The 25,299-nt window shown below is 36.5% G+C and overlaps 1 protein-coding gene across 3 annotated transcripts in view; it reads left to right on the forward strand.

The window, feature by feature from the left end:
• The window catches only part of CDH8 (cadherin 8), a 214,074-nt gene that overhangs the window by 74,352 nt on the left and 114,423 nt on the right, over window positions 1-25,299 (forward strand). For all 3 annotated transcript variants that reach the window (XM_055726966.1, XM_055726965.1, XM_005432348.3), the window contains exon 2: window positions 2,469-2,915. In XM_055726966.1, coding sequence (XP_055582941.1) covers window positions 2,664-2,915 — 252 coding nt within the window. In that variant the 5' untranslated portion in view covers window positions 2,469-2,663. The remainder of the gene's footprint in view (window positions 1-2,468; window positions 2,916-25,299) is intronic.

The raw sequence follows: 25,299 nt of genomic DNA on the forward strand, positions 1-25,299 counted from the left end.
GTGAATTGTATGCGTTGGTGCTAGTGGATAGGACCTGAATTTGATTGGAGTAAGTGAAGAAAAACAGGCAGGAGGTCTGGGGGAGGAACTGAGAAGGGATGCACTGAAATGAATTTAATGCTTGCCCAGGATTCAGAGTGGCAGTCTGAAAAAGCACATACCCTGTTCTTCAAACAAAAATGTTTCTGTGAGCATCGTATTGTTTTATCTCGTATATCATCTCTTTTAGAAGGCAGCCTGTGTAGATTATTTAGGAATTGTTCTCATAAAGCTTCTTGAATATGAAAAGAAGTGCTTTGCCTTATTATTATTTAGTCCTGTGAGTAAAAAGAACTATACTACTTTGTACTGGAAGGGTAAGAAAGTCAGTCATGGCCCTCTTGGGGTCTTTTTCAGACTTTCTTGGACAAAGGTGTAACATACTATTCTGTTTCTGATGGCCTCTATTTCTGGGTCAAAAATCACATTGTATGTAAAAACTGAAAGCTCAGCTACAGAAAAGGACTCTTAAACTGGGATTTCAGTTTTTGCCCTTAGTTTTGAATTTAATCCTGAATATTGTTTGAAGATGATGTCTATTGCTCTGTTTTGCGGTGGTTTTATATTTCCTGCGTTTCAATTCTTGCTCCATTGAAGAAATCAGAAAAATCTGTCCCCTGGCAGATACATGCAACTGCAAGCCCACTCACATATGCACAAAGATATGTACAAATAATCTTAACCACTTTCATTGAAAGTTTGGTTGCTTCTACGTTTTGATACCTTCTACCACCAAACATGGCCCAGGAAATCTATCTTTTTAAAATGTGCCAGAAAGCAGAAGCAGTCACCTCCATGTAATTTCTTAGACCACAGAGGGTTTTCAGGTGATTTGACAGACCCTTCCTATCAAGCAATTAGACTGTTTGCTCCTCATCCTTTACCTTTTCCTGGTATTGAGAGAATGCTGAGAGATTGAAGGCCTCCCTTACTTACCTCACATTTTCCCCAAAATTTCATTGCAAGAGTGTACTGTATTCTCTGATTTCTTTCTTTCCATCTCAGTTGGCAACGAGGCCTGTAAGCCACACAGTTACTTCTGTAATGGATATTCACCTCATTCTTGATGCATTGTCAAAGCGCTGCACTATTAGCTTACTAGTCTTCCATGCTACTTCAGATATTGAGTTTTAGGTTGATAACAGCTCTTCTCCCCTTTTAACAAGACAAGTTTCTCACACTTTCAGATTTTCATGCAACAGATTTCACAGTTGCTTTGGCAATTACTGAAGTTTAAAAAAAAATAAATTACTTTTTACATTGTTTGCTTTTAAAATAACAGCTGACTTTCACCGGTGCTATTCATGTTTTCAGGTATTTTCTTCTATGAGAGTATATGAACATAAAAAAAACCAACAAACCCACCCACCCCACCAAAAACAACTCCCCAAAATTTTCATAGAGTTGCGACAGTAGGGACTCATTTTAAAGTGGAAAAAAATCCAGTGGAAGACAGAGTGTAAGCTTACCACTAGATGTTTCTATATATCGTGTATATAGCGGTTTCTCATGAGATTGTTTGGATATGAATCAAAGAAAAGGTATCAGGAAACTTTTACATAGCTCCAGCTTCATTAGAGTAACTGCAATGCAGCCCTTCTCCCCGAGCCATGGCCCAGCTACCTTTCTACAGGTTTATGTCAATCACTGTGGCATTAGGAAGCCCTACTGTGCTAACTTTTCTTGTCCATTTCAAGGAATATTTACACAGAGTTGAAACCTGATGTGGCCGCCTACTACATGAAAGGATGGGTGGGGAAAGACAGGCAAAATTATCCCAGGTGTCCAACAGGGAAAATGTCTTTGAAATAAAATCTGACTGTGTGTTTTCTCTGAAGGCAAGAGAGACACGGAGAGTTCTGTAGTGCAGATGTACGTAAATAAGCTTGCTTAGATTCTGGTAGTGGTCTGGTCTGGGAATCATGGAAATCGCAGTGGATTTAGCAGCTGTGTTCCTCTGCTGGACTGTGAAGGTTTTGCTGAGCTGTGTGCTCTGCAGCTAGGTGATTACTAAAATGAGAATGTACTGCTGGAGCCCTGTGCACTTATGAGATGTATTTTATTTTTTCTTGTGGAGGAAAGGAGAGTAAGTCTGTATGCAAGAACGTTATTTTGTTTGCCTTTTATTATTTGTCATGCTAAGTGTTTATAGTTGACTACATAAAAAGTAGAGGCTAGCAAGGAGGCCGGGAGATTCTTCATATCTCAAAACAAACTGCAAGTAAAATGTTTTCTTGTGGGTGTAATCACTTATCTGGATCTTCTCTTACTATTTTAGGCAGTGAAAGAATTTACAGAATAAATTATATTTTTGAACTTATTTAATATGCACTAATATTATACACTACAAAATTAAAACCTAATATAGCTTTTTTATGATGTAAAAGTAAGATCTTTAAGCTAATTTAACCTTTTTTCCCCCCCACCAGGAATCCTTAATGATCGGAAAACTCAATGGATCATGTTTTTATAATCTACAATATTTTTACCTTGACTGTGCTGTAAACACATGGAGGAGCTGTAAGTAAATGTTCTGTACTGCATGATGAATTGGATTGCTACAGTCTGGAGGAAGGCAAAATAATAATTTCATTTCTGTGGTGATTTGCATAGCTTGTGGTACAATGCCAGAAAGACTAACGGAAATGCTTATGGATACATGGACTCCATTAATAATATTATGGATTACTGTCCTTCCTTCCATTTATATGGCTCCAATGAATCAATCTCAAGTACTGCCAAGTGGATTCAGTACAGGACTGAAAAGGCTAACTGAAGAACAAAGAGTTTTGAACCGTTCCAAGAGAGGCTGGGTTTGGAATCAAATGTTTGTATTAGAAGAATTTTCTGGACCTGAACCAATACTAGTAGGCCGGGTAAGGCACAACTTTTTTTTACCTCTTTTTTTTCGCCCCCCCCCCCCCCCCCCCCAAGTATGTAAATGTATAGTATGTGAAGGTCTTTAGTCATTTGGACTCTTCTAAGAAATTCAAATTTGAGGTGCTCTGTTATTCTGAAATTCTTCATTAATATCCATACATTTGTGCTTTAAAGGTACTTCATTTTTAGGTTATGGTTTCCTGGTTAGCTAACCTGCTATTTACAACAAAATTACACATACTCCATTTGACAAAAATATGCAGGCATATACACTTCCTTTCTTTACTAATATTAGTCACCACTCTTCAGCTCTGTCAGCTGAAGATTTTCACCAAAGCAGCCTTTTGTAAATGTTCGTATTTATTCATTCAGAAAGGTTTTTACACCTACAGATCATTTTCTGTTTCCAGCCGGGTTACAGAAAAGTTATTTATGTTCTGAGAATCTGAAAAACAAAAAAAGGATGTGTGTTATATATAGCATATTACAATGTACTAGTTTTTAGAGAGGTCCTGATATGCACACATATGAAATAATAGTGTTGTCACAGATTTTGTAATGTACTTTCAAAGTTGGGAAGTTTATAATGTTTTTCGATGTGTCCTAGCTTGGCTATTGCCTTAAACCGTTGGTTGGTGCCATGCTTTAACTTACTCTGTAGTTTGGTGTGTACTAACTTCAGTCAGTGAATCAGCATTGCACTTTCTGTAAAAAGATATCATAGGCTGTCTGCATTCATCAGGAATTAATTATCTTTAAAATTATTCTTAGAAAAGAATTTTCTGTTCCTAAATGGGTGTTTGGCCTATAGTGAGCAGTTATAAATACTTGATCGTTGTATCACTAAAGTTCGGATCCCTTCAAATCACCAGGTACATTATTGCCATATTACCTGGCTACTGAAATTGAGTGAAAAAGAAAAAAAAAAAAAAAACCCAACAAACCCCCCCCAAACAAATCGCTAGTGAACAGAAATTACAGATATCAGTTAATTTCATGTAAATATTGGAAATTCTATGGTTAAAGGAATAGGATATAGTATAATATAGGTACTGTCAATAGCTGTAACTATTGCTAAAGAAAACACAGATCAAGTACATTCCTAAATTTTCCCTAGTGTAGCCACTTTCCAGTCAAAAGTTAGCATCAGAACGTGTAATGAGTTTTATATCCAGTGAATTTTGAGTGCTGTGTTAATTTATATTTATATCAGGTATTATACATCTGTTCTCATTTGTATTTCTGCAGTTAGTAACATATCACAATGTCAAAGAGATCGTGATACACTTACTTGAGATCTTAAAATATTTTATCCACCTTATTCTTTTCAGAATATTTTGGTCAAGCTTTTAAAATTTTTTCGAGTTGCTTTTGAGTAGCTGAGGAGAATCCTGAGTTTTTAGTACTTCTATTTTCAGGGTGTATCCAAGTCTTAATATTTCTACAATATTAGTTTTTTTTGGTGAGTATAATATCCTGAATTGAGTCATCAGTGAATAGAAGTGGGTGTGTTAAACTAAGCCAAACCAATGAAGACATTATGCCATCTTCTGCTGGCATTTTGAATAGAATTAGCTACTCTAAAATGCTGTGACAATCTATTTGTTGAGACGTCTACCTAATTAAAACACTGCATGATATAGATGGAAATGAGAAAAAAGTGACATTTGCTCCCCTAGGGAGAAATGCTTGGTTTTATTTATGGAAATGGCTTAAAATATTCTTGTAATTTTTCACACTCTCCAGAAAAATAATCCCTATTTCTGACTTATTTTTCTTTCCTAAGGTTTACAAGTATTGTGGGTGCTTTCAAACTCTGCTGTAGTCAGTGGGAACAGAGGTACTCCACATCTTTCAGAGCTGCTCTTAATTCTTCCTGACTATAAAGCAGCAGCTCCCTCAGTCACAGTTCTTAGCAAGCCCTCTTGCCGAAACTTCAAGGTATACAGAATGTCACCACCAAAATGCTCTCCTCCTTCATGAAGCTGGGCTATAGTTTGTCCTCTGTCACCCTCATCGCATTTTTATCCACTGCAAGTTAAAAATAACCTCCTTTTCAGAACTCACAGTAGATTTGCATTTACCTAGTTCCTCCTCATCTCTTTTCTGCTTACACTCTTCCTCCAGCCTTTCAGTTTTGCCCCCTGCCAAAGGATTTGCACACTTGGAATATTTCCCTCATTCTGTGACGTTCTTTATCAACTATTTTTCTGCCCTCTGACTTACCTTGATTTTCTTTGGGGGTTTTTTGGCCAGCCTTTGAAAGAAGGACACTCTTTAAAATACGATATAATGAATTGATGTAGAGAGGCTTAACATGGTGGATACCAAATATGTATGCTACCTATCTGCTGCATTTTTCTGGACATATATGTGCTTTTCTGACATTATAGAGACAGTGTTTCTTATATGTGCTTTTTTACATGTTCAAAGTACTAGTATAATCTTAAACAAATTTATTGACAGTTAATGTCCCAAAGTAAACATTCTTGAAGCAAATCTAGTTATGTAGGTTTGGGTTGCAGTTTTCTTCCATTTTTACACTATTTTAGAGTGTATATGGTATGTTTTGTGGTCATATATTATTTGTACAATGTGATTGTACAATGTAATTAGGTGCTCTGGATATTAAATACAAAAATATATATTTTTTTCACAATCAGAAATAATATACACACAAGCAGAATCTATGTTCTCAAATGTACCTTTAAAGCCCACTGAAAATTCAGCTCTTAAGAACTGCTCAGAATAATATTGATACTTAAATAACGGTTTTTATGTCAGTGGGTGGAAAGACACTGAGTAGAAGCATTTGATTCTAACGGAATTGAAATGTATGTCAGCAAAATAAAACTGAAAATTTAGATTAATTATAATAAATATAAACAATACAAATCACTTTCAAAATAAAAGGCGGCATATAGAGTGTACTAAGCATTCATTCAATTAGTTAAAAAGATGTGATACCAAAGTTTCTGAAGTACAGCGAAAGTTTAGCAACACAGGGTTTATAGAGATATGTAATACATTTTATTAGGCTGCTCCATTTTTCTGAGAGAAACAGCTTCTAGGCATGAAGACCCTTCTTCAGAATTTTAAATGTTGCAGTACAACCACACACTCTTCAAAGGTACTTATTTATTGCTATTCTGCACAAATTTATATTAATAAATGCATTACCAATGTATTTGCTCAAATAAATGAAAGAATCTGGGGTAAGACTGATAGGGTATTTAATGTCACTTCTTTCTTAAAGAGTGGCCATTTTTTGGATGTAAAGGACAGGATAAAATCTTTTGCTTTCAGTCTTGAACTTCTTACAATGAGTTTGAACAATATGCACTTTTAATATCAATTTTAATATTTATATTCAGTAGGAACAAACTCAAAATATGCAGCTCTACTTGAGTTCACACATCTGTAAAAAGTGTATGAATCTTACTTTTAGGGTGATTTCTGAATTTCAGATTTCTCCATAAAATGCTACAAACGTTCTAGTTTTTCTTTCTTGTCTGTATTAATACTGCATTTATTTTGACAAATGATATTGTAATAAATTCCATATTGTTTTGATCTGTACATGTAGAAATGTATATATGCATTTTGAGAAACCTACACAGTAACCTTTTTCATGTTCCTGTGACATACTTCAAATGAGCTTGGTTTTGTTCACAGCAATACAATACAGAAAGATAGATTTACAAATACCTTTTCGTACTTAATTTCCTTCTTTTTGCTTCATCCATAGAAACAGGTACATACTTTACAAAGCGAGTGCATCTGCTTTAGAGGACTCTGTACACTGCCTAGCGCTGTCAGCAGTTTGCAGGCCTCCCAGTGGCTGACAACCTCATTGGAGTGTAGAGTGATATGTCTTGTGACACTGCATGCCGTCCCTGTGGACTTGGTTAGTTAGATAGAACTTTTACTTGATACACACTGCTGCATCTCTGTCTCCTCTGCATGCGTATACAGCACCATGGCAGCTGCGCTGTGAAATCTGTGGAAGAGCAAACGCTGCTCTTCTTTCACAGGAGACAGATACCAAATTTACAAGAAATAGGTAATAGTGTTTAAAAGCATTAGGAAACTAGGTTCTGGGTATCTAATTGTAGCTCCTGTTTTATGGAACGTGTTGTTTGTGATGTTTTAAATGGGATAGGACCTACTTTAATGGAAGTTTTTAAGCAAAGACCTGGGATAGTTTGATGTGTTAATAGTTGTCGTTTGTAAGTACAATGTGTGGAGAGAACAAAAGAAGGCATGAAGGTGACAAAAGTTTTTGGTTTCTTTTTAATTTAATTATTTAGAAAACCCCTAACCTTCCCCAGACTTTTTGGTATTTACCAATTTCAAGTCCCAAAGTAATATATTGCATATTTTGCATGCAGTCTTTGTGATGAGAGATTTGAAAGTGAGCAAGCCAAGGAAGACCTGCATCTTTCACAGGCACAGCTGCTGTGTCACATCTGTGGCCTGTGGTTGGCAGAAGAGCTGTGCTGGCTCTTGAGAAGTTGCTTTGAAAAGTCGGGACGGGGAGGACACAAACTAGATTGAGTTACTGAGACTCAGAAAGAACGTTCCTGAGTCAACTTTTCAGTGTCGTGTAGTCTCAGGTAGACATTTTTTATCTGTAACTGTGGAGTTTTTCTTCCTTGTTTCTCACTTACGTGATGTGTGTCTTCACTCTGATAAATGCAGATTTTGTTTGTACGGCTTGTAGGATGAGCGAGCTAGGCAACTTCTGCTTTTTAGAGCAATGGAGATTTTTCACTTGATGTATGGGGCTTAGGTTCAGGCCTTTAGAGGAGAAATAATTTTCCTGTAGGAGGAGTAGAAGAAAGGCATCATGTTTTCACGGTTAAGTGCTTCAGGCTGTGCTACTGCAAAAACCGAACCTGGAAATGCAGAGAGCACTTATAAATAGCTTCAAGCTGTATGTTCTACATTATACATGTTTTATGCAATCTTTGATTTCATTGCCAACATACATTTTATCTCTTAACAAGGAAATGGTAAAATCTTACTTGTTTAAAATCATAAATAGTTCTGTTGAAGTACAAGTGATATATATATGCAAAGTAAACAAGGTTTTAATTAAGCAAGTTCTTTCCATATGCTTTCCTTTTTATTCCTGCATTGAGCTTGTGATTATAATGGCTGCCTGAAAGTACTGTTGTACTCAAAGTGATACAAACCCGTAATGTATACAACTAAGGCTGTCATTACTTTAGGTGTGAATTACAAGTTGTTTCCCTGAATGGAAGAAATCATTGTGAAATACAGGTGTAGTATAGACCTAGCATAAGTTTCACAGGGTATAACATGGTCCTACATTAATGTATCATTAAAGTTTACACCATTAGAACAGCAGAAATCAGAACACCATATTAAATAGATTCTTCTATTTTCCTTCCAATATGCGCTTGTATGTTTTGGTATCTATGATTTAAATGCAAGCCATAAAATATTTAGTATCTGAAATGTTGCAAAGTCAACGCTGCTTTCTAAGGCCTAGATTTTTGTTGTTGTTTTGCAACCATAATTATACGCTAATTTTCCTACATATGTTTAATAAACTCCCAGCAGCTGAAACATACCATTTATTTTGCTACTGTATTCTTCATGGAAAATACTAATTCCCCCTGCCTTTTGTGTGCTTCTGAAGGAGAAGAGATGCCTATATACTTCATAGAATGCTCCAGCTTATATGGTCTAAATCAGTGTGGTAAGCAGGAGTGTCAGTAGTTCTGAGAAAAGCTCTTTGAGAAATGTTGCTGCAAAGACAATAAATATACTATACAACATTTTATAAAAGCCTGATAAAAGTACTGGTTTTTAAAAAAAATATTCCTGAGCCTACACAAATTTGATTTGGGTTTTGTTTTTATTTTTCTTTTAATTAAGTAGGAGTTCAAAGAAATTTCTTCTTGGAAAGCATGAATTTAAAGAAGGAAATTTTGACTGAATTGAGCCAACGGTATGTAAATTCTCTAATACAGTATAAAATAGTTTTCATGATTTTTCTTAGAGTTGACAAAAAAGACGTATCCTCAGACTACAAAATCTCATTGCTGTATATTTCTGGGAGTATCACTAGGTAAGGCTGAACACTTTCATGCTCCCTTATCTCTAGTCTGGGGGCATGACATAAACACATTTTAAGTAGAGTCACAACTTTCAACACTTGTATGTCAGCTAGTACAACTGCACTGGTGATAACCAAAAGGCATTTCATCAGTTGCTTCCTTTATTTCTGCTTCACACTATTACGGTAAGAGAGTAAAAAAAGTGGCACATAATAGGTACCAGTATGGACCACCAATGTGGTAAGCACTTAAAGGAATGCATTATAATGTCAAGGTACTTATGAATCCTGCATGGTAAAGGGTCAACCTACAAAACACCAAGCACCTTCTGAGCCCTCTGTGTTTTCTTTACTGAGGTGGGGACACCTCAGTGATGTGATTAACATCTTAAGTTTAAGACTTCATAGACAATAAGCATGGTATAATATCAAAGAATTGAGTTGAGATTTTTGTTTTAGGTTTTTTTGTTGTTGTTGAAAAGCAGAATGGTATATATGGGGGGATATGATTTCACTGTGTGTGCTTAGGCATTTGGATCCCCTGATGTTACTTTAACATTATTTGCTTAAATTTCCTTGTCATGTTTTTCTAAAGCCACAAAGATTTCTAATCTGAAAAAAAAAGTAGCTGTTATTGAGAATTTTTGTTTGTTTGTGAAGAATTAGAAGCTTGTGTACTTTTATTCAATATATTGATCTAAACACTTTATCTTTCTCACAATTAATTGAAATGTTTTCCATGTGTGCATGCAAATTGCTGAAGTGACAGTATGAAAAATTAAGTAGAGCCTTCCACATGATATTACACAGATGCCCTATAATCGTTTAGTCTTTCCAGCATTGCTTTAGTAAATGGTTTTCAATTTCTACCTGTAGGGCCCACCTCTGGTGCTGTCAGGATGCTTCAGTTCCAGTTGTCAATTTAACTACCAATTAGTGCCAATTGTGATGGTGGTGTTTTGCTAAAAGTTTATCCTTTCTGAACTTGACAAACATATTTCCCATAGGCTGCTGAAAACATAGTAGTGACTTCCCAAAAGTGACAGAACATGTTGCCTTTCAACCAGTAAAGTGAAAGAATTTATTTATTGCTTTCAGGTCCAGATATGATCCTTAATTTTTCAAGGATTTACGTAATAAAAACGTTTAAAATATTTTTGCATTAAAATGATAAATACTTTGGGACTAATTCCTTCAGTGTGTGCAGGCTTCCAGTAAGAGCTCTGGAGCTGAAGTAATTCATGAACTGAATTACATCTGAGAAAGGCTGACTTTTTAACTGGTGGATAGCTCTGTATTTTTAGGATGTAATAAACACACGTTCACCATAACTGCAAGAAAAATTAGTTTGCATGTGAAAATAATGGGAAAGAGCTTGCACAAATTTTGTTTCTTGAAAGTTCTGTTTTAAAAATTGGGTTTTTTTCCTATTTTAGTAAAGTGAAAGAAGAAAAAGGAAGGCATAATGTGTGTAGTGGAACAGACCAAGGACTTCACAGCTGAGGGTCTTTTATTTGGTTGTTGATGAGTTTTATTTTTTTGGACAAGATTCGGATGTTGATGCTATGCAATTTAATCTGGATGCAAAGCAGTAAACCTCATTACGGAAATAATTTGCTTCAATTAGTATTTTAGGCCATGTTTAAAGGTAACTGTTATTTGAAATCAATGTGTGGGGCATTGAAAATAAATGTAGATAATTTCCCTAAAGATATTTAAGCAAATATTTATGTATCTGAGCAGCCTCTTGGCGATCCCTGGGGAACACCTGTGGTGATATAGAGTAACATATAACTTTCTTTTTTCCTTGAGGACTCTCTATTAGTGTAAAGATTCTCCTTCCATAATTTCTTTCAAAGCTTTTATTTTACAGCAGTCATGCCAGCAGCTAAGAAAAAGTAAGTGTAGCTTTCCCTGGGGACTATCAATGCCATTCCTGAATTAACCAGAGGAATCATTAGGAGCAATGTAAGAAATCCCTTTTCTTGTTTCAGGGTCTGAGCTCAGGAACTGTTATGCACCCAGCCCCTGGTGAATAGAAGCAAAGCTGAGGGTTTGTGTTTCAACTTGATGTACTGTGCATTGCTGTTACATCATGCCTCAATGAGAGGGAATGTAGTTAAATAAAAGACTGACTCAGAAAGGATCACTGGAGGCAAGGAACCCAGTTGTAGGTAGAACCAGCGAAACATATTTCTTAGCAGTTTAGAGTGCCCTAGTCATCTCCTGGTTTAAATCCAGAAACCATATTATCCAATTTTTTTTTTCCCTTGCTGAGAGAACTGCTTACATACAATACATACAATAGGGGTGTTGTTACCAACTGAGAAAAGGTGAATTTCAGTATATACAAAACTGGTGGCGGGCATCCAGACATGAAGCACACAGAGGATACAGGAATTGAACCAAACCATAGCTCATCTATCACATAATTGTCTAAGGTCGTCAAGCTACAAGCATCATTAAAAGCTATTGACATGTTATACACCCAACATAAGAAATCAGGATATTAAAGGGAATGGAAAAAAACCTCCATATTTTTAAATTAATTTGGGATAACCTGCAACATAACTGATGTAACATTATCCTGTATATTAAAGCATGATACAAAAGGTAATATCCAATATTACTCAACTCAAATACCCTTACTGACATAACTGCTATTCCCTTTTAACTTTTTTTTTTTTTTAGCTGTCTGTTTTGCAGACAACCTGTTCTCTGTTATGTGGTCTAAAACTTTTAGTGTAGAGTATTGGCACACTTTGCAATTCCTATTGTTGTCATGTCACACAGACAAGAAAATACAATGTCCAGAGGCAAAAAGATTGTGTTTCTTCCTTTATGAAAAACCAAGGTTTAATGCCAAAACGATATTTCAAATTTATAGTTTGTTTCTTCTAATTAATGGATCTTGATTATTTTTTCTATTTCCTGCATATCTGTTAGAATATTTGATTAACTGAGAGCAGGTGCTGATCTAAATATACAAGGACTTTTACTTTTTGTTGAGTTTTCATATGAATAAAAAGAAGTTACTTGAATAATTTAAAACATGTACCAGGATTTTACTTGGCACAAACAGTTTTATATACCAAATTGAGATTTAAGCCATGGGTTTTTTTTAAGGGAATCTCAGCATGGACTTATTTCTTCTGTGATTTTCTAAAATGTTGTACATACCCTCAAAGCATACATGAAGGGCATTTTTATGAAGTGAACTACAGCAAATGAGGAATAGTACACTAAGTAACAGTAAATGTGAGAGCTGCTAGTGCTGCTGTTTGTATTAAGAAGCATTAGTTAAAATTTTGATACATTTTGTTGAATAGGAGAAAATTCCTGCCTCGAAGCCGTTACTGTCTAAATAGGATATGCAGAATGTAGCTGAGGAAGAAAATGTAAATGCAGAAAGATGGTGTGGGCAGAGAAGTCATTTTCAATGTCCACAATTATGTCTCAAGTCTGTGGCATTGCCAGGGGACAAGCTTTCTGATTTTCTGTTAATTTCCATAGACAGTGCTGTCTCCCACTAACAAGTAATAGTATCACAAGGTGTAAAGACCAAATAGCTCGTGGTGTTCCCCAGGGGTCAGTACTGGGTGCTGTCCTGTTCAACTTACTCATCAGTGACCTGGATGATGGGACGGAGTGCACCCTCTGCAGATTTGCTGATGATACAAAACTGGGAGGAGTGGTCAATATCCCAGAACACTGCACTGCCCTTGAGCAAGACTGGACAGGCTGGAGAGTTGGGTGGAGAGGAACCTCATGAAGGTCAACAAAGGGAAGTGTAAGGTCCGGCACCTGGGGAGGAACAATGTGGTGCAGCAGTACAGGCTGGGGCTGACCTGCTGGGGGGCGGCTCTGCGGAGAGGGACCCGGGACTGCTGGGGGACAGCAAGTTGCCTGTGGGCCAGCAGTGTGCCTGGGTGGCCAAGGAGGCCAGTGGGATCCTGGGGTGCATGAGGGGGACCGTGGCCAGCAGGTGCAGGGAGGTGATCCTGCCCCTCTGCTCTGCCCTGGTGAGGCTGCACCCGGAGCGCTGTGTCCAGTGCTGGGCTCCCCAGTTCAGGAGAGACAGGGAACTGCTGGGGAGGGGCAAGTGGAGGGCTGTGAAGCTGATGAGGGGACTGGAGCATCTCCCTTATGAGGAAAGGCTGGGAGAGCCGGGCCTGTTTAGCCTGAAGGCTCAGAGGGATCTTATCAATACATATCTCAAGGGTAAGTGTCAAGAGAACGGGGCCAGGCTCTTTTCAGCAGTGCCCAGCAACAGGACAAGGGGCAGTGGGCACAAGCTGCACCACGGGAAGTTCCAGCTGAACATGAGGAAGAACTTCTTTACCCTGAGGGTGACAGAGCCCTGGCACAGGCTGCCCAGGGAGGCTGTGGGGTCTCATTCTCTGGAGACGGTCAAAATCCACCTGGACGTGGCTGTGCAGCCTGCTGTAGGTGACCCTGCTTTAGCAGGGGGTTGGGCTAGATGATCTCCAGAGGTGCCTTCCAACCCTGACCATTCTGTGAATATAAGGCTTACTGACACAGTGGAATTATCATACCTCAAAAATAAGGAAAATGACAAGCACTTTAAAATGCAAGGCAGAATTAGGTTTCTCATTCTGTTTAGAAGGTAGCTGCACTGATACCCCATTAAGTAATCATTCTGTAATTGATCTAAGTTCTGTCACTCCAGAAGACCACCTGCTAGTTACTGCAAGCTAGCAATAAGCAATGATAGGAATTGAGTAGTATATATGCGTAAATAAATATTTGGATTTTTTGATGGAGCTTTCTGTGAATAAATGTTTCTAAATCAAATGCATTCTGCAGAAGTACTGTAATAGACAAATACCCATGGACAAAGTTGGATGGATAGCGAAGCAAAATTTTGCTCCACTAGCTAGGCTTCAGCCCCCCTGGGACAATAGATTCACTGCAGTGCTTTGACTGTGTTATGAAATGTATGTGTTACATACCTGTAAAGTGGGAAAAAAATATAACATGAGCCACTATTATTCCAACTGACATATCCTATGCAGAATCAGAAATATATTTGTAAATTCTGCAAATTGCAGAAAGACTGGAAAACACAAGAGATACTTTCCCCACTCCAAGACAGCAAATGTGGCTCCATTTTGTCTTAAGGCTCAGTTTCTCTGATGTCATGTTAGGAAGGCAGTTTGTCAGCCTGGAAGAATGCAAGTACCGACTCGTGATAGTCCACTTTGTATTTAGCTCTGAGCACCTCCGAAGCACAGGAGGATCTAGGCTGGTGTAGGACAAAGTAACTGACCTCAGGAGTCTCTTTTCTTGGTGACCTTCCTGCTGTAATAACCGTCATACAGTCTTCAGGTACTCAGGTGTTTCATTGTCCCCATGAGACACTATCAAAAGAAATCTCTCAGGAGCATGTCTTTGAGATTTCTCAGGGAGACCAATAATCCAGTAATAGTTAATCCTTAATTTATTCTTTTTTTCTGCCACTTAATTGATAAATCACTTGTCCTTATTATGCCCTGTGATATGCTCTGTTACAGAGGCAGAATTTCTGCTTTGTGAAGCTGTATGCTTCACAGTACTGCTTTTAGCTGATAAAAATAATTTTGAGGGGTCCAGTCTTCCAGATACTTTGAATTGCTTGAGATCCAATAGGTCAAATTCATTCAAAATTTGGTTAGTAAACTCACTAGGCATTAAGCCTGTCTTAATGAAGTTAATGTAAAGTCCTATGTACAGTTTATGCGGTGTCTGGTGGTGGCAGAGAGATGAAAGAAAAAGCAATGACTACACTAAGATGAAAACTCTTGTGTTGTGCATATATACGTTATTACATGTGTCTAAGAGAATATTAAAAGGGTTCCTTTTAATAAGAGGGGACTATAAGACTTAGTAGGGCATGTGTTTTGTTACTGAAACCATTTCTTTCTGGAATTAAGTAAGCAGAATTAATTAAGCACAGGAGTGTAAGAAAGCCACAGCATTCATGCAGCTTCTGCTCTGTGTAGATTGACCCTTGTAGTGTTTGTGTCCTTTGTAATCCTTTTAGAAATCCTCTTAACCTTTTCTGTAGTGACTGTACCTTCATGCTTGATGCAGCAGTATTGTGAGCCAAAAATGGGGAGAAAAAAAGAAGAAAAGAAAAAAAAAAAAACATCACCTGCCAAAGGTAATTTTGCATGTCATACCAAGTTCTGCTTTGCAGCAGGAAAAGAGCTGCAGCTACTTGAAAATCTTTTTTTTTAATAATCTTCCCTATTGATCACACCTGTATTGAAATACTACATGTGGAAGCTCAAATATTTCTGATAAGCCCTTGCAAAGAATACTTATTTTGCTGGAGAATCAAAAAGTGATAATGAGTCGTACTTTATTTTCTAAAACTCAAAGTCTTTTGTCATTCTATACCTTACCAACCTAACATTAGTTGGGATTCTTTCAAAAGTGCAGGTTACTCGTTAGGAATATGTGAAATGAAAATTTTATCCTATGTATTTCTAAATTTCTGTTATTTTCAATTCTTAATATGAAAAAATATTGTTAAGCTTGTTTTGAGATGCATAAAGTGTTTTGGGTGTTCAAGAAAAACTGGTATACTTTTGTTTATAGAAATTAATGATGGGCTGTGTAAGTAAGAAAGTTCTTGTACATAACGTATCATAGCAAAACTGTGGAAAGGTTTGTCCTTGGTACTCTTCTGGCCTTTTATTACAAAAAAACAGAACAGTCAGTAACCACTTATTAATATTTTTCTCTCTCTTTTATTCTAGCTTTAGGTACATTAAGCTCTCAGTAATTATCTCATTCATAATCCTCTATAACAAGTAATATTTTCTGCATCTTGTGAAGTGTAATTGGAAAATATTTTCTTTGGATGTACACTATTTCTATTCCCTCTTTAATATAACTTTACCCAAGAGTATCTTGCCTAGGAAAAATGAGCAAGTATAATTTTATACAGGTAATCAAATCTCTGAAATGTTGGCACATTTTCCTTTATCTCCATGGGACCAAAAGCTAACCTTCAAATAGACCAAGGCATTAAAAGAGAGAACCTCAGCACACAATTAGAACTCAAATAGGCTTGTACAATGCAACTTGAACAGAAGTGCTATTTTGAGTTATTAGTACTGTATTTCTTCTACAGGGTATTCCATTTGTTTAATACAGAACTGCAGGACAATATATGTATTACTCTATGTGTATGCATATGTGTCTTGGTCCGTGTATATATAGATATGTCTAACATATTATTTAAATGCTGGATTATACCAGGAGTTTACTGCCTTTCTAAAGAATTCTGTTTTTTTCTCCCTTAGGAGTCAAAACCACATCTTGATACAGTTTTTATCTTATTTGGCTGAGCAAAATAAACATAGGGTGGGGGGGAGGGGATGACAGAAATCAGCATGTGCTTAGAATCATCTTGGTTGCAATACACTGCATTTATTTCAAACCTTCTGATATATATCATGCTTAAGTGGATACAAAGCTGTCTGGTTTTGGGCAGAGCAGACATTGTCAAGCCTAGTATATGGCAGACCTACAACGAAACCTTTCGGTCTCTATTTTTGTTGTGGAATTGAACATTCTTATTCCTATTTTCACTCATTTCGGTATCAAGGGCTCTTATGAATACGGAACCCAGAGAAAGATGATACTGAAAGATGATATGACTCCCCAGCTGTAAACAATTTACCAGGAATCTGGTAGTGTGTAACCCAGCAAGATAGCTGCCATTTTGACAATGTTTATTTTTAAATAAGGTGCTAGATTTCCCAGTGACCATTTCCCCTCCCCCCCACCTTGTTCTAGTTTAAAAGTTTGGCTTTACATTAGTTGCATATGTAAATGCAATAGTAGGCTTATGTTGGTAATTCAGAATTTTTTGGTGTGGATATGTTCATTCTCAAAGAACAAATTTTGGATTATTTTAAGTTCCGTTTTCAGTTTGCCAGATTATTCTATGGCTATGATATGTAAAGCCTAGTTATTGAGGTCTGAATTTGGTCTTTTATGTTCTTGGACCAAGATTTTTCTGTTTTGCATTACCATGAAAATATTCACTGAGTTCTTCCAATTATAACACTTCAGCTCTAAGACAATTTGCTTAGTGAGTTTGTTAAACATTGCCTTAATTTACTGTGAAAACATTCTTAAAAACAGGATATTCAGTAATTGGCTTTTAAAATGTGGTGCAAGTATGATTAAAAGAAAAAAAAAGAGAAAGAGCAAAACCTTTCGATACAAAAGTTACATTTTTAACCTGAGTTAAAACATCAATGAAGATGAGGTGACTTGGTTAATAGTTTTTTATAATCTGTTGAATTTATTTGCTAATAGGAAAAACTCAGATCAGCTGTCTCTGCTTGAAACTTCAGCCCAGGCAGAAAGTACCTCTGATGCGGAGTCAGTGTGAATCTTTTTGTGCATTAGGCTCATAGCTCAGGCCAGTATTCCTCCTTCAGGAGAGTGCCTTCATTCAAGGGGTCCTGATAGGTGGGGGTGAGTGTTCTTAAAGTTCTTCCCTTTGCACAAAAAAATTAAACATAAACGAGCAAAATAAAGAATAAGGATAAAGAGAAATGGTGTAACCTAGGGGAAGGGAATTAAGAGGAGTGAAAGCTGGTCGTCAGTGTTCTGGTTTTGGGGGAGAGAATTTTCAAGTACCTGCCTAATTCTATGACTAAAATGTGGGATGAGGAAATCGTCAACGTTTCCTGTGTTCTCTCAAAGTTAGCTGCGTGATTCTATAAATCAGGCTCTCTGAGAGAGGGTGTGTCTATTTTTACATCCATGTGACGTGGAAGGCTGAAATATATGCAAACTGACAGCTGTCAGCTTTCATGCAAACCTGGAAAAAGGCATTTAGATGTTTCAGGGCTAGAGAGAGTTTATAGTTGCATAAAGCTGGTAGATTTCTAAGTCTCTTTGTGAATCTAAGAAGCCATCTGCTAATGTCCATGTTAATGCTAGATAATTGACCTGAAATGGCCCTGGTAGCTAATTGACCTGAGAGCTCCTTAGGAAATAAAAATTTTGTAATCCTCTGACACTTCTTTGTAGGTGACATGACCTGTAACATTCCTTTTTTCCTCTCAATGTTCTTTGAACTATACTTCAGTCTATTTTGTATATAGCTGATTTAATATTATTCAGTGTTTCAGTTGCTCTTGTGAACCTTTTGTGTAGTTTGAGCGTGTCTGCAAATCAGGCCTTGCAGGTAAAGAAATGCATACTTGTACATTTTGTCAAGCATTAGGGCTGGATAATGTATTCCGTTTTAAAAACATTATTTAAAAATAATGAAAAATCAACCTTAGAAACACTGTAAAGGCCACAGCAGGAAAGTCAGAGGTGTGGCACGCTCACTTACATGTGTCAGAACATATGCCATGCCATCTTTCTAAAGAGCTTCTCCATGAAGTTGTACAAACATAATGTATTATTTGCTGCTATAGAAATGGTACTATACATCTTTTCCAGTTCTGTTGTTCACTCACTGAAGTGAACTCCCACAAAATTCAATATATTTCACATTTTTATTCCATTTGGATTTCTTTGTACTGTAAAACAGTGTCCTTTGCACATTTTATTCATTATTTGAGGGGTCATCTTCTAAATGTTCAAGAACATAGTGGCAGTACTTCTATTATACGAATATGCAACCTTTTCCCTCATATTTACTTTCCTCCCTTTCTATATTCCTTTATGTTGATAAGGAAATTGAAGTTTGAGAGATGTAAAAAAACAATTTAAAAAATCCTTTACTATATATTTCCAATTTGTCCAATTATAGCGTATCTGTGCTGACCACATGCTCAATATTATTGTCATTAGGACCAATTAGGGAGTGGGAAGAAAAGATTATGGGAGTAGCAAAAAAGATTTCAAAGGAATTAATTTTTCTTTTTAACTGAAATATTTTTTTCACAAAATTGTCCAGCTGTTCACTTTTCAGATATTAATCAACCTCTCAAATGTATGTGACTTCTACTGTATGAGGCTTCTAAAAATTAGTTTCCTTCTAAACTTAAGAGAATAATATTTGAGACTAATAGAGGCTATGTGCTGGTTTATTTATTTTGCTTGAAAAGATCCATTGTTTTTGAAATGCTCTTTGACTTCAGTAAAGCATTTGCATTACAACTCACATTTTATTACAAAATACTTTTGCATATCCACGCAGGTCTGTAGAAAGGAACTTGCTGCTTCTCTAGATCTCTTAGTATTCACCTTAATTCATTATGTTGAGCTCATGTGGCATAAAAATGGGATGCAGTTCACTGAAAAATTGTGGATATACTCAGAAATTCACAGTTGTATGTACCCTGAGATGAGAATGTCACTCTTAGTATCTGTATTAGCTTTTCAAGCAGCAATAAAGGAAACTCTGTAATAAGAACTGAACACTTGTAACTGGCAAACACCCTCCTGCAGTTCAAAACTGGAATATGAATGGACATCATGGGAGGCTGGCCCATTTCTGATGAAAGCATTTTTTAACAGCGGGAATTTATGAATCTACACAGTGCAAATGAGAGTTTATTATGTTGAGAGTCTAAAAATGATGCTTTATTTATGAAATTAGTACAAAAATTCAGGTAATGCTGGAGAGTTTTGTTAGATCTTCCTGGATGTCAGAGCTGAGGCTGAAACCGTTGACTTAGGTTATGGGAGGTAATAGTGAAAACAAAACAAGCTGCCAAAACCTTTCTATTCTTTGCTTGAGTGAAATGAGTGTGTGTTTGGAACAGCACCTGCCACTGTTTCCCAGTCTGTGCACTAGAAAAAATTACTTGCAGATTTTGAAGATACTGGATTTGTTTAATGGAAGCTTTTCATAGTTATTTTGTCTAGAAAAAAACTTTTGCCCTTTAAGACCATTCCTCAAAACATGGTCATCTACATCTAGTTGTTGCAAGACTGGAAGCGATGTCATCTACTGTAGTAGAATCTGAAGTAACTTCCAATTTATACCGATATGGTAGAAATCAAAACATAAAATTCAGGCTAATATGATACCTAGTCACAGATAACTCTAAGGCATATTGCCAGATTTTGATATCTAGTCTGCCAGCTGTACTGTGCACTGCCCAGCTCATTCAAACCATATGCCTTGAGCAAACAATCAGCAAAGTGTGTTAAAAGCTCTGAAAAGGACCACATTAGCCGTACATGAACCAGCTGCAATGCACTGCCCTATTAATTTGGATAAAACCTTACCCTTTCAAAACTGATTTTTTTTTTTTACTTCTTTAGTTAAAAAATATGGCTTAAATATATAAGCTATGCATCTGCATTTAGGTTTATAGCAGCAATTTCATACTGTCTACAAAATATTACTGAATTTCTGTTGAGGCTTTAAAAGTGTCTCTAGAAACAGAAAAGTCCATTACAAGCTTTTCTGTAGCTCAAAAGGAAACAGCCATTTGTGGAGCACCCTAAAGCCTTTGTAGCACATATTCTTCATCCTCTTGAAACAGCCTTGGTCAGAGTAGAGGGTTTATTCTTGTGCCATAAACAAAATGGAAAATGTATGCATTGTATTTCCTCCTTTGGTTGGATTTGGCTGACACTCACCCTGGCTGAGTCACTATCCTACAGCTATATGTGAGAGCAAGTCAAGAATTCACGGGCAATTATAAACATGTAAACTGCATATGTGTATGACTCTTTATTTCTATGAATCACTGCTTTGTCTCTGTGCTTCTCTATGGTTTTTTTTTTGGGGGGGTTGGTCTGTCTTTTTTTTCATGTATCCGGATTAAAATGGATTCTCTGGTATTTACATTTATGTAGCTATGGATTGTTATTATCTGCATATTAAAATAAAGGGTGAATATGAAAATAAGGAGGTAGCATTGCCATTGTGACTAGTAGAAAATCATACTTTCTCAGCTATAATCGTATTTCAGAATCCAGAATAGTATTATTTTAGATTTAATTTTGTAAGATTTAAAAAGAAATAAATTTCTTAATAAAATTCATTAATAAAAATTTTAGCAGCTTCTCTGAGCTAGAATGAAATATTTTGCTGCAAGCAGTCTTAGCTAGTTAAAGGGTAGCAAGTATATTGTGAATGAACCATTTTTGTTGCTGTTACTTACATAGTCTTCTGCTTTCATCCTCAAATATATTATCAAGAGAAACCAGCGTTGCAACTGATAACCCAGAACAGCAGAGCAGCCTACTGGGATGAGTTGCCTGTTCTTCAGTGTTTACTGTTAGGCCAAAGTGAGGCATAATTAGGCAAATAAATTCTATCTGCTTTCTATCATAGTAATATTGTACCATTATTAATATCACTTTGTAATGTTAGAAAAAATAATCCTTAAATATTAGGGTAGTAGAAACCCTGACAGACCCTTATTAATTTGTCTGTTGACTTGTGCAATTCTTACAGCAAATACAATTACAAGAACACAGTTCCAGTCAGTGATGCTTAAAGTGTATGCAACAGGTGTAACATACCATAGTTTATCCTTTGTTGCTGTTCATCTCATCACATCACAGACCTGTAATGACTTTATGATATAGTTTGCTGACTCAGCTTCCAATTTCCTTTTGCTTTCCATTCCAGGTCATTGCAGATAGAATGTATCTTGAATTACTGCAAGATATCTCACTGTTCTACATAGCTAAGAAATACTAAAGTTCCTTCTCAGTTGCGTGGCGGTCTTGGGTAGTTGCTGTCCCCCAGATTCTGGTCCCCAGTACTAACAATGTCAACCACATGGTTTAAGACAGTGGTGCAGTCTTAGAGCTTTCCACTTTCCACTTGTGGTAGGAATGGCTGAAAAGCAGAAGGTCTTTTGCCAGGTCTTGAACGTGGCTATAAAGTCTTAGGACTTATGGTCTGCAGACAACATAACTGACATAAAGACATGTTTGTAAAGTTCACTTCAAAGCTGGGGGATGTGGCTCCCCGCAGAAGAATTCATCTAGTGTTAAACTGATACTACGCTGGATGAGAGCCAACAGGCTCTAAACTTGCTTTTTAAAACCTGAATCTCTAAAGCTTTTCAGAGAATACATCTGTATTTCTAATTTGCACCTTGAAGTATGAAATTGACTGGAGAGTTGGTGAGAATGAATAAATTGATTCACAGTGGGTTGACAACTCCCTGTGTCTCACTTTCCGTGAAACATCTGTGGTTGATACCACCACAAAATTTGACTGCCGGATTGCAAGCTGATCCGCTAGCAATACATGATTAAAAACCTGTTACTCAGATATAAGCAACTGAATTTGTGGCACTGTTTTCCAGATTACTTTGTGTAACTTTGAATGGGTGATAAAGGGATTGGAGCAGAGCAAGGAAAGACCTATTTCTTCAAGAAATGTCATCTCTGCTGACTCTCATAGATGTGCAAGTGGAATAATGCAGCAGAGAATCAAGCCTGGAAATGAAAGTAATCATTTATTAAGAAAATATTTTTCTTTTTAAAAAGTAATTTTCTTGTGAGTTTGAATTTTTTTACAGCTTTAGAGAGAAAAATAATGAAGATTACTAAGTTTTAGCAAATATTACAGGGTGAAATTTCTAGCAGCCAGATCATTAGATGCATTCATTTGTAAATATCAGAGATGGATATGACAAGTTATATAGATCACAGTTCTTCTCTTCTTGTCATGGGGAGCAGTGAATCATTATTTAAGTAATCATGCAGCACAGCACGGGTTTTAGATTTCCCAAGGAAAAGATTCACAATGTTTATGAATGTTCTAGAATTTTATCATTATAAAATTATGAAGTCAGAAAAACTCATCAATTTCTGAAATGCAGCGCACGTACACTGAACACAGCTGTTGTGTAAAATAGGTAGACCTGTGAATCAAATGCTCTTACACATCATATAGTAACTAAAGATTTTTCCTAATTTGTTTATATAGATAAAGTATATTCACCGTCACGCTATTTTAGTCTATGATGAAGATGTAGTATGTACTTAGAAAGCATACTTATATTGAGCATGCTTAATATGTAGAGCAGTACTATTTGGCTTTCTTGCATCCTGAGAATTGTCCAATTTCATACAAAGATGAAACGAGACAAGAGACTCAGATGTCCTGGCAGCCTACCCTTCATGCTGAAGAATGAATGAATTAAATATATGAAATTCTTAGCCACTATATTTTTACAAAGGAAAACATAAAATTGTGTAATTATACAATATGTGCATTTAAATTTATTCAGCCCTTGTAGAATCTGCCTGTGGATTTTTTTTTCCCCAGGCAGACATTACTGTAGCTTTATTATAAGGAACAATTTGCTGTATCACAGCTGGCCATCAGTGAGGCATCGTAGACTTAATTCCATAGATGGCCTTCAGTGAGGCATTGCCTGATTCATTCTGAGCTGAATGGTGCCAGGGCACACACTTGCTTACTGAAACAATGAGAATTGTTTTATGTCTATGCATATTTGTGTGTGAGCACAGCTTATTTTTTCAGGCTAAAGAGAAGGACTATTGACCACAAACTAGAGCCTCTGATTTTATAATTAGAAATCAATTGGGCAAAGCTTAGTTTTGTGTATGTGACCTCTTCCCATGACTGTATCCCAGAATGTTTTTTTCTTGATATGATTTGCTTAACAATTTTATATCAAGAGCTAATCTATTTGCAGAATCAGTTTGAAATACTAAATTACCTGTGTGCTTTTGGTGGCTACATAGATAAAAGTTTAACCAACATGGAATTACCTGAATGGTGTTTTTGTAATTTACATTTGAATCTCACTGTTTATTTGTTTTAATTAAAAGCTGTCACAAAACTTATTGGCACTGCAGAGTTACATTGACTTTGGTAAGGGCACGGCAGGGCCAATTACATCTGGAGTTTATATTGTTCATTTGTGTCCACAAGGAGGGTAAAATGCAGCTGAACTGCGTCATGCCAGACAGATTGCTAAAAGACATTTACTCAACTGATCTGGCCACCATGGGCCAGTGTGGTGGTGTGGATTCATTTCTGTCCTGATTGCCATGGTGTTTGAGAATCCTCAGGTGGCACAGATGCAGCATTTCCTCTTCCACTTGCTTTCTGGTATTGTGCACTATGAGCTTTTCAGCTCTCTAAAAAGAAGATATCTGTATTTAATTCCAATGACCTTCAAATTCAGGGGTGGGGGAATGGTACCCAACAATCTGGTTTTTTTCCTGGAAAGTAAACTGTAATTTGCAGTAGCCCACATTCCGTATTCCATCTAAGTTTATAGTATAGGGAGTACTGAATGCAATGTAATGCCACTGTTGCTCTTTTTCCAGTATGGACAGTGCTTGATCTTAGCCAAATGTAAATGTAAAAACAAAACAAGGTAATGCATAAAATATGTTGCTCTTTTTTTCTGGTTAAGTTTATGTTGGGAATGGAAAGCCCTTTCTATGTTAAAGGGGAAATTTCTAATTAATAATTCAGTAAAATCGTTTTGGGACTTTTAATCCACAGTAATGAATTTATTGTGGTGGTGACATCTTCTGTTCTGGGGGAGCAGGAGCCAGGAAATATTTTTTTTTTTTTTTTTTTTTTGTCTGAGATCTCATTATCTGTGCAAGCTTATTATTTACTACACCATAGTAATACTATTTTGAAATATGCAAGTATCTGAGATTTGTGGTATGATAGGGCTGAATTGAGTTGGATCTAAGTAACTGCAGACGTGGCTGGTTTCATCTTTATCAGCTTATCTAAGCTTTTGCACTTAAAGGCTTCTGTCAGTTCAAAGCACAGACACCGCGTGGTTGAGCAGAGCTAAATTATGGTTGCACTTCTTAGCCTTTCAAAAATAACACTAACTCTAATTTAAGCTCACATACTACAGAACTTGAAGGAGTTTAGATATGCATCAAGTAAAAATTTCTTTCCATATTTATAATTACAGGGAGGCACAAAAAAAATAAATCAGTGTTTGAAGTTTAATTTTAGTGTTCTCAAAAATACTTTTTCTTTCTATGTGAACAAATATGATTTGAGTTCTTCCCCCATTCCATTCCTTAAAATCAAGAGATTACTAAAATATAAATCAAAATTTAGCATCAAAGAGCAACTTTGTCAATACAGACATTGGAGAGATTCTTAGAATGTTGGAATAATTACAAGATTGGGTTTCTGTTCAGCATAGGGATAGACAAAAATTTGCTACTACGTATCATAATGAGATATCCAAGTACATTTCTCCCTTTGAAATGATGGGAGAGTCTACTAGTGCAGCATACATAAAAACAGTGGGATTTTTTTATCTTGAGTTTTGTTTTGCTTGTATCTGCATTTTTCATAGTTTGTACTTAAGCTA

This window comes from Falco cherrug, chromosome 14 (assembly GCF_023634085.1).
Source record: "Falco cherrug isolate bFalChe1 chromosome 14, bFalChe1.pri, whole genome shotgun sequence".
Taxonomy (NCBI): domain Eukaryota; kingdom Metazoa; phylum Chordata; class Aves; order Falconiformes; family Falconidae; genus Falco; species Falco cherrug.